Raw genomic sequence first — 16667 nt, forward strand, 5'->3', positions numbered from 1 at the left:
TATAACATAATATATATTCGGGCCAGGCTTGGGTCAAAAAGACTTGTCCAATGCCCAACCCATATAGAAAACGAGCCTTAAATTTTACCCGAACTCATTTTACGGACCTCGTATTTTGTCCAAAACTCACCCATTTTTTAGACAAACCTTCTATCCTGGACAGATGACTCAACCCATGAGCAGATTTATTAGCCACCAATTTTGACATTTGCTAGGTCATGGCTTGTTAAATTCAAGCCATCCTTAACAAAATTTTTAAAATTATTTTCAAAATTACTTTTTTAAAAATTATTTGGTTTGTTAAATTGTTTGATTACCCTAGATGTACATAAAAAAAATTAAAAAAATACTTTTGTCATATTTTAAACAAAAAATTATAATTTAAAAATAATAAAAATAAAAACTCTTTAAAATTCAAAATAAAAATATTTTTTTGAAAATATTTTTAAAATATAAAAAAAATCTAAAACTCAATATTATCTAAACCAAATTAGATTGATTGGATCAAGAATGGGTTGGGATATTGGTCTCTTGAGTAGTAGAAAATTAGTTGACCCACGAACTAGTACAAACTAATTGAACCGATATGAAAAACCTGAGTCTTGGTAGACATATCCAAGCCATCACCATGCTTGGATATGTTGTAACGGATTAAACTCTTTGGTCCAAGGATGGACAGTCAAGTATTGCCCATAGATTATTCAAGGGCCTTGCAATAAAACAAAATCATTCGTGCACTGAAACTTTGACAAGTAATATATGTTTTCTATAGCCATAAGATGAAAGGGTTTAGAGGGTCTCCAAAGGCTACTGATCCGATTGTTTAAAGCTCCATAGTCGATGTTCCTACCTAGCAGTTTCAGAACCACCGTAGTTTCCATTTCCTTAAAAGATTCATGGAATCCTATCAGAAAAATCTATTGCAGGAATCCATTGATAGTAGATCTGTTAATATCTCCTTCAAGGAATTCAAGATCATCATCATCCCCCATGCCAGAATTTGTCATCGCCGTTTTAGCAATATTACCGGTTCCAATCCCCATTAGTTTGTCCTTCCATGATAGATTTGGGGTCGGCCTTGGGTCAACCATCATTTCTGTGTTCGCCTCACCGTTGGTCTCTTCCTTCTTAGTATTTCTATCCACATCTTCTTGAGAACCTTCACCATCATCTACTTCCAGATGATTCCCATCACCACCGGATTCCAGAGAAAATTTCCATTTTGTTCCAAATAAAAAGTCTTGAAACAAGATAATCTGTATTCTAAAATCCAATTGCTGCTTCTTTGAGCAAAGCCAAAATCCCATTCCTGGCGTGATATTGCAAATGTAGCTTTTGTTTTTCAAAGTTTTGATCGTTAGAAAAGTGGTTTTATTGTTGAATTAATTAGCTTAAGCATGCTTCTTTCAATGTTAAATTTGTTTGTCTGATGCAACTACGGAAACTAAATCTTTGCTGGGATGGTGCCTTGCTCCTTCGCATAAGATCCCACATCAAGGAGCGTACGCAAGAAGAGGCGAGAAGCAGGTTTTAAATAGCGCGATACTTGACAGAGAAGAGCATACCTTTCTCGGCCTTTTGGCTAAGATCAAGTGTAGTATCTGTTCTTGTCAGTTTAATATCTGATACGTGGGCCATTGGCTCACATGATATTAAATTTATTTTTGAAGGGGGAGAGTCCATCACAATAGCTTGCTACTGGGTCTCTCGGGCGTCGCCCAGGCTTTGCACTATAGCTCGGGCCTGGCGCACTCCACCCAATTCCAGTTCCAATATTTGTAATTATTTCTGCAAGGTACAAGGTTAATGGACAATTATGATCAATAAACCAGCTATGATTAAAGAAATTTTCGGCTCTTGTTGTAAAGTTCCAGGCATGTTGCTTTCGAGTTTCACAAATTGTTCTTTAGTGGTATTTCACTTGGGGAATAAAATAAAGTAAAACCAGAATAAATTGAAAATCTAAATTCAACACGTTGCGGATAATATAAATCTTGATAGATTCAGTAAATAAATTGTATGATTTTTATTTACTTATTTATTTATTTATTACAGGCTTCACCCATTTCAGCTCAAGCTTCCCGGTAATCAGAGTAAACTATTGACTCTTTATTAGCAGTCTGAAGTTCATACGAACCACCAAATTCAAAACTAAAAACTAGAAGAGAAAAATGGCCAATAGCGTACGTGATATTCATTGAAGTGGATAATGCTATCTTAGTAAGCATCAGGATTTGCCAGGAGGTAGGCTTCAATGGCCTTGAACATTCCCAATGCCTTTTCTTTGCCTGCCTTGATTCCCTCTTCCTTGAGCTCAAACTCACCAACGGTGTAATACTTGCTACTAGTCTTGCATAGAGATCCCCCACCCGGAGAGGCCTCTAATTTCGTCTCGTAAGTGATTTTCTCAAGCTTGTTCATGAACGCATCACCTTCGATCACACTGTAAATATATACAAAATTTTCTTTGTCTACTGCTTCAACCTTCTGCTTCATGTATTTGAACTGGCTTCCTGCATGAAGAAAAACACATAATGTTCACCCTTCTCCCTTCAAAATTAAGGTACATATATGTATATGATTCAAAGTATAAAGTTATATAAATGAGCTGACCTTCTCCAAAGGTGACCTTCTTGATGCTACCAGGCTCGCCATTGCCTTCAATGTACTCAATGCTCTTAAAAGCCTGAGGAAGAATCTTGGGAATGAGATTGTCACCATCAAGAACGCAAGCCTTGAACATCTTGGCAGGTGGTATGGCTGTAACAACCTGAGATTCGTAAGTGAAAACACCCATGACTTTCTACTGATTTCAGAAATGATCAAACAGGTTTTTGAGCTGTGGAGACGTAGGCCAGATGATGTAGTATTTATAGACTGGGAATAATGAAGAATAGCCTCTTTCAAATCCTAGCCAGGTGATTCGTTTCTTCATATTTTATCGGATTGTTAATTTATTAGTTGAAATTTTGTAATATAAATTGGAAATCACCACTTGCAATATTGATTCTGGTTTGTGTACTGGCATTAGATCGTCTTGGATATGAATAGATATAAGCTTACAAAAAAGAACAAAACCATGGATCTTGAAAGCAGTCTATCAGAAGAATGATTAAAAGAACTCCAATATTTTAAACGCATCAATAAGACACTCAATTCAAGTGCTTGGACTATTAGTAATGTGGCACATTGTAATTATAAGTTGTTTTTTTTAAAGAGAAAGTGAGAAATTTATAAAAAAGCAAATAAAAACAGTGTATACAAGACGCAAAGGACCACGACATGGGCAAGTGGTGAAAACAAAGGCAAAACAGAAATCCAGGATAAATACACAAAACATAAGACTGCAGGCAAGAAACAATAACACTAAATAGAATTTGATACATGGGATGGACTTTATTAGATTAAATTTAGCAATATTGTCATTTTTCAAGTTTAGAACTCAGCTTTCTTACAACTCATTTTCGGATGGGATCCCGGGATTCTTAGGTTGAATTGTCTCTCACTGAATGAAAAGTTGTCTTTTAGTTCCGCAACATATTCTAAGACACATTTTTTCGAGCTTAGATCTCAAATATGATCATTTTAATAAAAAATTAACCCATTTAAATAAATTTGATACTTTAAATAAGTAAATTACGAGTCAACCAAATCCAACGAGTAAGTTCATAAATGTTATTATTTAATATTTACGAGTCAAATATAATTTTAAAAATATTTTTGATATGATAATTTATGCTATTTGAATGATTAATTATGTTCAAGTGGTAAGACCTTAAGGTTATAATGGCATGTATAGGTGGATTATGTCTAATGTTTAATTGATGAGTTTGGTATATATGTATATATATATGTCTAATGTCTAATGTTGATAATTATAGCATGAAATGTTGCCTTTGAATTTGAGGTACTTAAGATACTATTGATATTTTGTTGGTTATGGTTAATATGGTCAACTTGATGCATGTTTAGAAATAACCAAAGTTGGTATATGTTGTATCGATCTCAATATGGCCAAGAAATGGTATGTTTTGGAAAAGTCTTGAATAGAACAAATTTATTTGAACGAAGTTTATTTAAGCTACATCACATATCCAGACCACATAATCATAAACTACAACATAAATAATTATACAATTCATCAAAGTATTAGAATGAATTGAATAATTACAAATTTAATTATTCTAATTGACAAGGCAATCATTCGAAACTATCCAATATCGCCCGAATACTTAAGAAACTTAAAAAAAATGTAATTAAAACAAAAGATGCGGAAATACACAAATTAAGTCTCATGAATTTATTAATTCAAATTATTTATTTTGATTTGAAAATCAAATTATTCTAATAATAGCTCTCTATTTTTTATTTTTCTTGTAAGTAAATGACAATAAGTTTATAAGTATTATATTATTAAATGAAATTAAGAAATTAAAAATTTTATGATCTTATCCTCCGAGTATTTAAGATATCTTGAAATTTCACAACAAATTAGAATGTGTTGCTTTAACAATGAAAAAGAATTTGTCATCTTGATTTATTATCATCAACTCTTTTTTCTTCTTGCACCATACTTTGTTCTCATCATCAATTTCAACTTTTTTGATGCATTTTTTACAAGCATCATGCCAAGGTTTATCTTTATTGGTGATATTCATTATAATAGGTGGTGGAATCATAAAATTTTTTGGGCCGAAATTAAATTGTATATTTTTACAATAATAAAAATGTAATTTCATTATTTTAATAACTTATATTTTTATAATTTTTTAAAAAATTAAATCAAATTTTTATTATTTTTAGGGAGTCAATGTGTAATTTTACCATTAATAATTTAAAATTTTATAAATTATAAAGAGCCTAAATTAAACATTTTAAGAGTATCATATCTTCTGGTTCTCTACTGAGCTCCGCCACCAGATATAATTGCATTTGAATGAATGCACCATATCCCACAAAAGTATTTAAAAGACATTAATTTCTTCTCTTTTCTTTTCGATACCAAGCCACAATATATAAAAGAAACTATATAAAATTTAGCACCTATCATATTTCCTAATGGTTTCCTTTCCAATATGAGCTGGTGAGAAGTCTGTCGTGTGATAACTCCACTCTGGGCCATTATGGTACTTTTTCTTTGTTCCTCCTTTGGTAGGAAAGCTTGTTTGGCCAGTTTTAATTGATCGATCACTTGTCTTATTATTGCAACCGAGTTAGGCTCTTGTCCTTCAAAGATAACTTTATTTCAGTGAGTCCGAATTCCCCACAATACATATGCTAGTGGGATCAGGTGTAGAGTATCCATTTGTCTTTGTTCATCCCATGTACTTGATCTCATAGGTCCAATTCTTTATTGAGGTGGTTCCTATAGCATCACTTCTAATTGCAAATGATGTTCCTAACCAGACTGTTCTAGTAAAAGGGCGCGATAGAAAAAGATGATCTTCACTTTCATCTTCCTCAAGACAGATGGCACAGTTCGTCTCAGCTGATCCAATTCTTCTTTGAATTTCCACTTTGCATGGGAGGCACGAGTTCATAGTTCTAACATTACTAGTTTGAAAGGCATTTTAAGACACCACAATTTTGACCCTAAATTCCCCATTGTGTGTGTTTCTCCATAGATTACGTCCACTGTTGTTGTAGAGTTTGGGGTCCTACCCCACCATCCACAAGGTAACTTCCCATTCTAATGAATATCACCAATAAAGACAAACCTTGTCATATTTTAACATTAACATATAGATATATTTTCGCATGAAATAAAAAATTTTAATTATAAAATAAGAATATTTGAATGAAATTTGCTTTCATTTTTTTATATAAGTACACGTGTCATCATCCGTTTTACGGTTTAAGAATAATCTTGTTCGGGTAGGACAGTATTTAGGTAAAACGCTCCCCACAATGATGACATCAAAATTCAAACTTGATTTAAATGCCTAGAAAAAATGTCCATTCCTACCTTTTTCTAAGTAGTTGTTGGTTTTGAATAAAGTTTATTCAAATATTACTAGAATTTACCATTTGTTGATATGAAGGATGGGATACACAAAATTTACTAAGCTATAAAGGACCAAATTTGTTTTTTAGAAAGTTTAAACATTGTTATAAAAAATTGTAAGCTTTTATCAAATAGTAAACACAATATTTAATAATTACCTTCATATGTATTTCCTTTTACATCTCACAAAGCAATAAATTGTCTTTCTTTTCTCATATCTTCAAGTAATTGGACCCCAATTTCTGCTAAACTTCTCCACAGTAATGTTATCATAAGTTTCATCCTAAATTTATATATGAAATTATAATTATTATAAATTAACTTATTAAAAAGAAAAAAAAATTGGGTAAACTATACCATTAATTACCCAACTATTAGCGTGTTTTTATTTTGGTCATCGAATTACAAAAACTTTCAATTTCATCACTAACATTTTCGATCGATTTTGTTTTGGCCACCCTTCGTTAAATCATTAACGAAAATGATGACATGACCCTTTTTTAATTGGTGTAAATAACATTTAGTCCTCAATTAGTTCCTAATTCTAAATAATTTAACAAATGTAATCCTCTATTTATACAAATTTTATCAATTTAATCTTCAAACACTTAAGGAACATGAAGGAATTGATACAATTTAAATAATTTAGGAACAATAAAAATTGAAGTATAAAATAGTCTCTTTATGTCAACTTTTTTCCACAGTGTTTGACACTAAAGAGATTCTAAAAACCCTCTAAGAGTTTAGTAACCAAGCAAAAGATGCCATACATAGAAACATGAAAAAGTACATAAGTAATTAACAAAACTATAAACCCAACCTTAAAAACACAAACAAAAGCTAGAGGTCTACAAATAATAAGAGTGTAAGTGTCATGAACCATAAAACATTGGTTTCAAGTATATATGAAAGATGATAACAACTCCAAAGACTTTTATTACAATGGAAACAGAAATGATGAAATCCAGAGAGACAAACAACTTACTACCCAAATCAAATACAGTTTTTGGGTAAGACAAATTAGACATCGGGATTTGCCAACACATAATTCTCAATAGCTTTCAAAATAAGGGCTCGCTTCTCGGATGCTTCCTTGATTTGGAGCATTAGGTCTGGAGTGATCTGAATGTCACCAATGGTGTAAAAGGTGGTATTTACCTTAATACTTGTTCCTCCATCTGCTGCTGCTACAAACTTTGTCTCGTAGCTGATTTTCTCCACCATGTTGTTAAAAAAGTCGCTTTCGATCACAACGTAAGTGTACAACAAGTTGTCTTTGTCTAACACATCAACTCTGTGTTTCGCATAACTGAATCCATACCCTGCATTTGTTATCACCCCACAGGCACATTGGTATGTGAGGAAAGATAATCTAAAATTGTAGTTTACCTTTTTAAGTAATTGAATTACCTTCAGCAAAGGTGATCTTCTTTATAGTTCCAGGGCCACCATCTCCTTCAAGGCGTTCCACACTCTTGATTGCTTGTGGGGCAACCTTGGGCAATAGGGTGTCCAGATCTTCAGCAAATGCCTTAAATGCCTTGGCTGGGGGAAGTGATGTACTAACCTCTGCTTCTTTTGCAAAACCACCCATCTTTCTCTTCAAATTATACAAACAAATTGATTCAACGCAAATATCTATGAACTGATGCTATCCGATATGGGAAGAAATGAGAAACTAACATGCTATTTATACACTCACATTTCATTTCCATCTTATTCTTCATTGGATAAGATTGATTGACAAAGAAATAGTCAAAATAATACCACCTTGCATAAAGATTGTAATTTCATTCCTCTTCTCTGCATGCATGGAAAATTATAAGGCGGCGGCTAGTTTCCAACGAAAAGTACAAACAAAAGGCGACTAACTTGGTTTCCAGACAATCCTTATAACCGAGATATCAAAATTACAGTCAAATGCTTGGCAATCTAGAAAGCAATGTGAAACAAAATTTCATAAATGTCGATAATTATAATATATTTAATTTAATTTAAAAATGTGTAGCTTTTTACAAATAATACTAAAAAAAGGTATTCTAAATATTGTACGTTGTATGGGATTTAAATGCGATATTTTAATACTATAAAATTGTTTAGACATTATATCAATTGTTTCCATTTAAAATAATTTCATAGAATTAATTAGGGGTAAATTTGAAAACTATATGTGTTCTTTGATTTTGTGTAATTTTATACATGAAATTTTGATTTGATCAAATTCTCATAAATTATTAATAGCATCATTTTATGTTTGTATATTACATACGCATATAATTATATTTATCCAATATAAAAATAAATTGATGTATTTATTTCTTTAAATGTGCATATAATTGAATCAAAATTAAAGTTTCATGTATACATTTGAACCACAATCAAAGTTTCATGTGTATAATTGCATCAAATTAAAGTTCATATATCAAGTTGCACATTGAATCAAAGTTCACCTATAATTTTAGAATTTATCCCCATATTTTAAAATGCTTCATTTTCAAATCTAATCCATATAAATATGTTCTTATATATCTTTTAAAGATTATATTATTCAAAAGAATGTCATGCCAATATTTCTATTTAATGACCAAAACATTTTAATAATGGAGTGGCTAAAAAATGAAATCCAGTTACATGAGTAATTAAATTAATAAAAAAATTGAATAACTAAAACAGGAACGCAATGAAACTTGGGTGACTATCTAAATAGTTTACCTTTTAAATTTTTATTAAGTAAAAATATAGATGAATGTGGTCAACAACCTGTTAGCTTAATGATAAGATATTAAGTTACCAAAACAGGAATAATTACCTTGATGTGTATTTCCTCTTACATTTCACAAAGCAAAAATTGTTTTCTTTTCTCAAATCCGTTCATATACACAATCCCACATTTTCTTAAATGATTCAAGTGAATGATTCAAAAACTAAAATTAACCTGTTTAATTAACTAATGAACATGACAAAGAACAAAACAAGTAAATAAATTATTAACAACCAAGAAACAAAACAATACTAATGAAAGAATTCATCTAGATTTCATCTGTCACTATCAATTTAAATTACACGATTTCTTTACTTAGTATATTGGTCCATAGAAATTTCTAAATTATAACATCACTTTCAAGAGTAAGAGCAACTGACTTTAGGTTGATTAATTGAAATTTTTTTCTAATTAAAACCCATATTATCGCACTAACTCAATCTATAGATTCCCCTATATTAGATTTGACTCGAATCCAATAGATTTATGTCACCCTATTTCTAGGATTGTATGCAACCCCACTCAATTACGCAAGACCTATTCTTAAACAGGGTTTATTTCTCCTCTAATTTAAGTACATCAAACATAGATCAATATTTTAAAAATATTAAACCAAGAATTAAGTACACATAATTGAGAATAAGAGACTAAGAATTTATTTCGTAAAATAAAAATAAAAAATAGAATTCCTTTTAGGGTTCATCTCCCTTAGTTATTTAGAAAATTAGTTTATGCTTGAAAATAAAAACATCTCAACGTAGTATAACCACAAGAAATAAAGAAACTCATGATGGCTTTCTAAAAAATCAATTGGGAGTCTTCAATCTTGACAAAAATCTGCTTTCGAATCGACTTCAATGGTATCTTTTGAGTTGTTTTCTTGAGTATTTTATGGTGACCCTCCCTTTATCTTCTTATGTTTGTCATATATACGTCTTAAAATGCCCGAAAAATCTAAAAAATTCTCTTTTCCGCAGTTTAGAGTGCCAATTCGCGAAATCGACACGACATGCTACATGGTCGTGTGGCATCCCGTGTGGCACACATGGCCTTGTGGAAGGGGTTAGCTCATATGGCTCCTTTACATTACTCCGATTTTTCTGGTTTTTGCTTCTTTTTCTTCCAAAGTATAAAAACATGAATTTAAAAGATTAAGAGCATAAAATTCATCATTAACATCAAAGCATTAAGAATGAGATTAAATCATGTTACTTTTAACACTTATCACCTAAGATAGAACAAATGGTGAAATCTCCCTAAAACTCTCTTTAACCCCATTTCAGTGTTGGGTACTTAAAACCATCTTCAGCACCTCAATTTTCCTATTGAGTTATTGGTTGCTGCAGTCAATGGGCACCTTCCATTTATCAATTCTTTCATTATGTTACTTGGACTTAATGATGAGTTTTGGATATGGATATATTTCCACAGTAGATATATAAAATGGAAAGTTATTGATGGTAATAATCCGTAGTCCTCTAACAGATACTTGATTTTAGCACTGTGAGAGGAACAATTTTGGGATCATGGAATTATGACTGAAATTATTCAAATTTTGAGTAAATGTATGAAGTATATATGTCAATATAGTTTCTCTTCCAGGTTGAATTTTAAGGAGTATATGTCAGAATTAGTTTCAAATTTCTTCTTAAAATTGAAAGATGAAAGATGAAGAACTCTTTATTATCAGTGGATATCTAACAACAAGATTCAATAAATATGTTGAAAATTGGCCAACCATGTTGCTATGATATTTTGGTTGAAGTGCATGTAGCTTGTAAACATGTTGTAGCACGTATGCTTGATGTAACAACAAGGATTTTTTTTTTTTAGTTTCATTGTAATCAAACTAGTTGAAAATGAACAAGTTGATGACAACTTGATACATTAGGTGTTGAATGACTAGTTTAGGTGGCTTGTTTAGTGTACAAGCAATGTTTATCAAGTTACTAGGCTACTTAGTGGTAGTAGGTAGTATTTGGTGATTTATTTGGCTATAAATGTATTGTTTCTTTCTAGTTGAATGAATGAGCAAAATTAGCTAAAAGCCATAAGCTCCCTTGCTGCACATTTGTGAGCAAGTAAAAATATTTTCTTGTATCTTGTTGCCTTGTCTTGTGTCCTATTTTTCTTCCTCTACTCTTACAAAAACTCCAACAATTGGTATCATGAGCTTAAGTCTTTGAGGGCTTGCTTGTTAAAAAGAAAGGAGTGGCCAAAGCATGTCATTTAAATCTGCTTGTAGAGAAGACGACAATAGCTCAACCCTGTGAGACTCCCAAACAAGCTTGAATAAGCTGAAGGAGGAGTTTCAAGGAAAGTATGTAAGCTTTCCAATGTGCAAGCTGCAACCTTAGCAAAAATGTGCAAGCTACAAGCTCAGCAAGATGTCAAAGCTGCGAGCTTAGCGAGAAGTGCGAGCTATGAGCTCAGCAAGTGGTGCGAGCTCATCAAAAGGTGCGAGCCCTGTATATTTGCGAGCCTGTTAAAGACACCAACTGAAGACAATATGCAAATATGCGAGTCTGTCAAAGGTGCGAGCTCAGCAACATGTGGAAGCTCAATGCAAGTTGTAAAGTTGCAACCCTGTTAAAGACAGTAAGCAAAGTGCGATCCTGTCAAAGTGTAAGCCTATAAAATTGCAAGCCAAAGTGGCGGACAGTCTAAATGCAAACTTGAATGGGTGCAAACCGAAGTGGCGGACGATCTAAATGCAAGTTTGAGTGGGTGCAAGCCAAAATGGCAGACTGAAGGCAAGCAAACTATAGTCGTAAACTGTATATGCAAGAAGAAATAGGATTGTAATGAACAAGGGAACAAGGCAAGATGTGTTGTCAACTAAGGCTGTGAAGGAGGAGAATACTTCATTTGATGAATGTCGAAACCACCTTTATGTTAAAAAATAGGGATCGACTTTGAAAATAAAATGGGAGTCGCCACCGATCTTTTATTGTGGTGTGATCGGATCACCTCAAAAATAATTTTAGGTCTACGAATTTTGAGAAAACAGGTTCGGGATTCGGTTACGCACGAGGAAGGGTTAGCACCCTCGTGACGCCCAAAATTGGTACCGAATTGATTGTTTAATGTCTTGATGTCGAAATTTTGAAAAGATTTTAAAATTCGATCCTTTTATCCTGAATAAAATGAATTGGATGATAAGGTTCACTTATTCCAGAGAAATAAATTGTCACACTCAGTAAGTTAGAGTGTAACATTTCAAATCTTCAAAATTAAGTTTGTCTTTTTAAATTTTAAAAAATCATATGTTTTGAGAAGGATACTTGGTTATTTGGGTCAATCGAGAAATCAAAACCCAATAAGTTAGGGTTCAATTTCTTAAAATTACTAAACACCAAATATTGCCTTTATTTTAAAATCAAGATAACAAAATGTTATATCCAGTAAGTTAGGATCCAACATCTTGAAATCTTAAATGCTTTATTTTAAAATTGTATGGTTTAAATGAAATGGATACTTGATGATGTAAATTCATCAAGAAGAATTGAAGCCCAGTAAGTTAGGGCACAATTCTCTCGAGAACTATTAAACGCCAAGCTTTTTTAGGAATTTTGAAATAAAACGATTATAATGTTTTAATGAAATGCCATTCTTACAAACAATATAATTGAATAACAATATACAAAGCAAATGATGAATAGCAAACTAATTCTACAATTTGGAGCAACCAAACATATAATGCATCAACATTTATAATCAAATAAACTAATAATCAATCTTACAAATAATAAAATGAGAATAATTAATACAAAAATAATTTAATCACAAGTAAACCAATCAAAATAATCTAATTAATAAATATTTTAAAACGTAGAATAAAATTTTATAAGTTACAAATTATAATATATTTTATACACACATATATATATTAAAATAATGTCATAAATAATAACGTATCGAATTAACAAAAGAATTTAAAATAATGTTGATAAATTTAAACCATATGGATAATAATTTAGAAGAATAATGTGTCATATCTTAAAAATTATTCTAATAATTAGTTTAAAAATTATATTAAGCCAATATTAAAATAATATTAAAATAATGAATTAATAAAAATTGATTTATTTAAAAGGAGTTTGAAAACAAAATTAAATACATAAACATTTTTAAAATCAAGAACCATGATCAACAAAACTTAAATCCAATCTTAAACAAAATTAAAATAACAATATAGAAAAAATAAAATAAAAATAAATTCACGATAGACTCAAAATATTGGTGTATAATGAATTTAAAATACAAAGTACAAACTAAAATAATATTTTTATTACATTTTAAGATATAAATTAAAATACTATCATAATAAATATTATAAAGAATATTAAATACTATAATATATAAAAATATAATTGGTTATAATTTTAAAAAACATTGAATTTTAAGAAAGAAAAATAAATTAGTATTGAGTTAAAAAAACTGCTTCAAAATTGAAGGACTAAATCGGTAATTATACGCAAACATCATGATAATTCAAATCAATTCACAGAAACGGCACCGTCTGAAATTGGATCTAAATGAATGCAATATCAAATGTGCGATATAGATTACAAATAATTAAAGAAATTAAACCGCAATTCCAGCAAACATGGAAGGACCTATTGAACAAATAGACCCATTGATCCATAAGGCGTGGATCCTACCCCGGATCGGGTCACCGCTCAGATCTGGTCATCAAACGACACCATTTTGAAGTCATTGCATCGACTCCAACCGACAGTGTTTTAGTCACCGTGCTTAAAAGGAAAAGAAACCTTAAAAGAAAAACATTCTTTCACCTAAAAAAACCTAAACTAAACACTCATGGCGCCGTTTCGCGAATCGTCTCCTTCAAAGACTCTCCGAACCTCGCCCCAAACTCCGATGACGGTGGAGAAAGAGCAAAGGTTCGGTCGCAGAAAAATCAATTTGCTGAACAATCAATTCGAAACAAAGAAAAAGATTAAAAGCCAAGAACAAACACCAAAAAACGAAGCGAAAGTTTGAATCACCTTTTGTATTTAGAATTTTTTATTTTTGATTTCAAATTTCTGTCTGTGTCCCTTACAAATGCTGAAAAGTGGCTTTATATGGCCGAAAAACAACAGAAAAATAAAAGAAAAATTAAAAAATCTCGCATTATTTGCTGTCAATTTCTGCTATTCTTTGTTGCGTTCTCTGCCTTTTTCGTTTGTTTGTCCTTCTTGCAGGTATACGGAGGTCGTACGGTGAGGTGGTGCGGCTCGGCGCAGTGCATGGAGGCGCACGTGAGAGGGCAGAGCCTGATTGTGGCGCGTAGCTTGTTGCAAGCTGCTAGGGTTTCTGATCCTTTTTTGGTGTTAGGCTGTATGATTGTTGGGCTGGGTGTAGTGGGCTAGGCTAGTGTTTGGGCCACTTGGATTTAGGCCTGCTATTGTAACAAAAGAACTGAACATTTTATTTATTTTATTTTATATTTTGGTTTTAATACTAGGGCTCGGGCCAGGCAAAATTTGGGTATTACAATGAACAAATATTTGGCACAAAAGACTGGTATGGTCAATTGTGTGAGTCAGATTTGGTTGAAAATGAGGCCAAGGTTGAAAATGTATTGCTTGAGCAGGTTCAGCTTGAAACAAAGCATCTTTTGATTGCCAAGTTAAAAATTGTTGAACGATTGGTATTCGCAACATGGAGTCCAAGGAGGAGTGTTGAAAATTGGCCAACCATGCTGCTATGATATTTTTGGTTGAAGTGCATGTAGCTTGTAAACATGTTGCAACACGTATGCTTGCTGTAACAGCAAGGTTTTTTTTGTTTAGTTTCATTGTAATCAAACTAGTTGAAAATGAACAAGTTGATGACAACTTGATACATTAGGTGTTGAATGACTAGTTTAGGTGGCTTGTTTATTGTACAAGCAACGCTTATCAAGTTACTAGGCTACTTAGTGGTAGTAAGTAGTATTTGGTGATGTATTTGGCTATAAATGTATTGTTTTTTTTCTAGTTGAATGAATGAGAAAATGAGCTAAAAGCCATAAGCTCCATTGCTGCACATTTGTGAGCATGTAAAAATGTTTTCTTGTATCTTGCTGCCTTGTCTTATGTCCTATTTTTCTTCCTCTGTTCTTACAAAAACTCCAACAAAATACATTGGATGCTCTTCTGATTATTACATGCTTTACATTTCAGTTCAAGCTTCCTGGTAACTAGGGCAAACTATGAACTCTTATTAGCAGTTTGAAGGTCGTATGCTGCAACACCAAAAACTAGAAGAAAGAAGGCAATTGTTTGATATTCATTGCATGCAGTGGATGCAATCTCAATATTGGGATATTTGCAATAGGCATTAGGATTTTCTAGGATGTACGCTTCAATGGCCTTGAATATTCCCAAAGCCTTGTCTTTGCCAGCCTTGACTCCATCCTCCTTGAGCTCAAAGTCACCAATGGTATAATACTTACTTGTAGTCCTGCATACGGATCCCCAATCTGGAGAGGCCTCTAACTTTGTCTCATAAGTGATTTTCTCAAGCTTGGTCTTCAATGCATCACCTTCAACCACATTGTAAATGTACACAAAATTCTCCTTGTCTATTGCTTCAACCTTCTGCTTCATGTATTTGAATTGGCTTCCTGCATATAGAATTAACACATAGCTTTCACCCTTTTTCCCTTCAGACTTAATATACATATATGTATATGATTCAAAATTATATAAATGAGCAGACCTTCTCTAAAGGTGACCTTCTTGATGCTACCAGCCTCACCATTGCCTTCAATGTACTCAACGCTCTTAAAAGCCTGTGAAACAATCTTGTGAATGAGAGTGTCACCATTAAGGATGCAAGCCTTAAACATCTTCTCTGGTGGGATCGCTGTAATAACCACAGATTCATATGTGAAAATGATTTCAAGTGATTTGGGATTTGGTTACTTTGCAGAGGATATGTTTGATGTTTGCCGATGATGTACATAACCAATTTATAATTGTAGTATTTATAGTGTCAGCTTCAAAATTTAGCTGTTTGTGAGTTTTAGGCCATCCAGAATCTTTGGTGATTTCTTTATATTTTATGGGATTTTTGCCACTTAGTGAAATTTTGTACTTTAGTATGAGAAAAGCACCTAAAAATTTTCAAACGATTCTGGTTTGTGTACATATCTTACTTATCTCTTCAATATATAACATCTAGCTTACCATAAACCGAAAAATCATTGAATCATGAGACCAATATTATTGGAACTCTGAAGAAGATTGAAAAGAAAAGACTCTAATTCACTAATATTTTAAGCAATCAAAACCTTGGATCTAACACAGTTATCTTCAATTTTATTATGTGTTTCATGTATCTAGAGAGTCTTATGAGGATCAATACTAATGTCCGGATAACATAAGTACCATGTATGGCTGTATGGGTACTTCAAGAATAATGAATCGTCGGAGCAACATAGTAACTTTCGGTGATAGTTTGTTAGTTTTCTAGAAATAAACATGTAGTAAAAGTATTAACATGAAATCCTGAATATTATGTTACTACAGCCAACGTACGTGGTTCCAGAAATTCAGTTGATCAGTGATTTATGTGCCAAATTTAACATGGTTATGTTCTTGTAAGATAGAACAAAAGGTGAATATCTTATACTTTAATTGTCCCTAGGATTTTCCCAAAAACTCACTTTAACCCCATTTCAGTTTTTATATCCTAGAGCTTTCACTGTTGGGTACTTAAAACCATCTTCAGCACTTGCATTTTCTATCGTGTTATCAGGTTCCTGCAGTCAATGAGTACCTTTAATTCATCAATTCTAGCATTATGTAATACAAACTTAATGTTGAGTGTTGCATACTGATTTTTTTCAGTACAGATATACAAACTGAAGAGTCTGGTTGAAATTATTGGCAAGACTAATCCAGAATC

General features: G+C 32.2%; 3 protein-coding genes and 1 non-coding gene across 4 annotated transcripts; 1 reads left to right on the forward strand and 3 right to left on the reverse strand.

Moving 5' to 3' along the window:
- The first annotated feature begins 1561 nt into the window (after positions 1 to 1561).
- On the forward strand, positions 1562 to 1757 carry LOC121215011 (U2 spliceosomal RNA). Its single transcript, XR_005910746.1, has one exon. It is a non-coding gene; the product is annotated as a U2 spliceosomal RNA (small nuclear RNA).
- A 186-nt stretch (positions 1758 to 1943) lies between these two features.
- Positions 1944 to 2834, reverse strand: LOC107908511 (major allergen Pru av 1). The gene is made up of 2 exons (XM_016835686.2): positions 2614 to 2834; positions 1944 to 2513 (listed from the first exon to the last, which is right to left on the reverse strand). Exons 1-2 carry the CDS (start codon positions 2795 to 2797, stop codon positions 2218 to 2220), a joined length of 480 nt encoding a protein of 159 aa, XP_016691175.1. The 5' UTR covers positions 2798 to 2834; the 3' UTR covers positions 1944 to 2217.
- Positions 2835 to 6874: 4040 nt separating this feature from the next.
- LOC107908510 (major allergen Pru ar 1) lies at positions 6875 to 7674 on the reverse strand. Its single transcript, XM_016835685.2, has 2 exons — positions 7415 to 7674; positions 6875 to 7326 (listed from the first exon to the last, which is right to left on the reverse strand). Exons 1-2 carry the CDS (start codon positions 7596 to 7598, stop codon positions 7025 to 7027), a joined length of 486 nt encoding a protein of 161 aa, XP_016691174.1. The 5' UTR covers positions 7599 to 7674; the 3' UTR covers positions 6875 to 7024.
- Positions 7675 to 14965: 7291 nt separating this feature from the next.
- Positions 14966 to 15648, reverse strand: LOC107907656 (major strawberry allergen Fra a 1.06; the record flags this gene model as incomplete). The annotated part of the gene is made up of 2 exons (XM_016834992.1): positions 14966 to 15381; positions 15477 to 15648. Coding segments are annotated over 2 exons (588 nt in total), but the record flags the coding sequence as incomplete, so codon positions are not given.
- Positions 15649 to 16667: the final 1019 nt, after the last annotated feature.

The sequence above is a fragment of the Gossypium hirsutum genome, chromosome D02 (genome assembly GCF_007990345.1).
Source record: "Gossypium hirsutum isolate 1008001.06 chromosome D02, Gossypium_hirsutum_v2.1, whole genome shotgun sequence".
NCBI classification, from domain to species: Eukaryota; Viridiplantae; Streptophyta; class Magnoliopsida; order Malvales; family Malvaceae; genus Gossypium; species Gossypium hirsutum.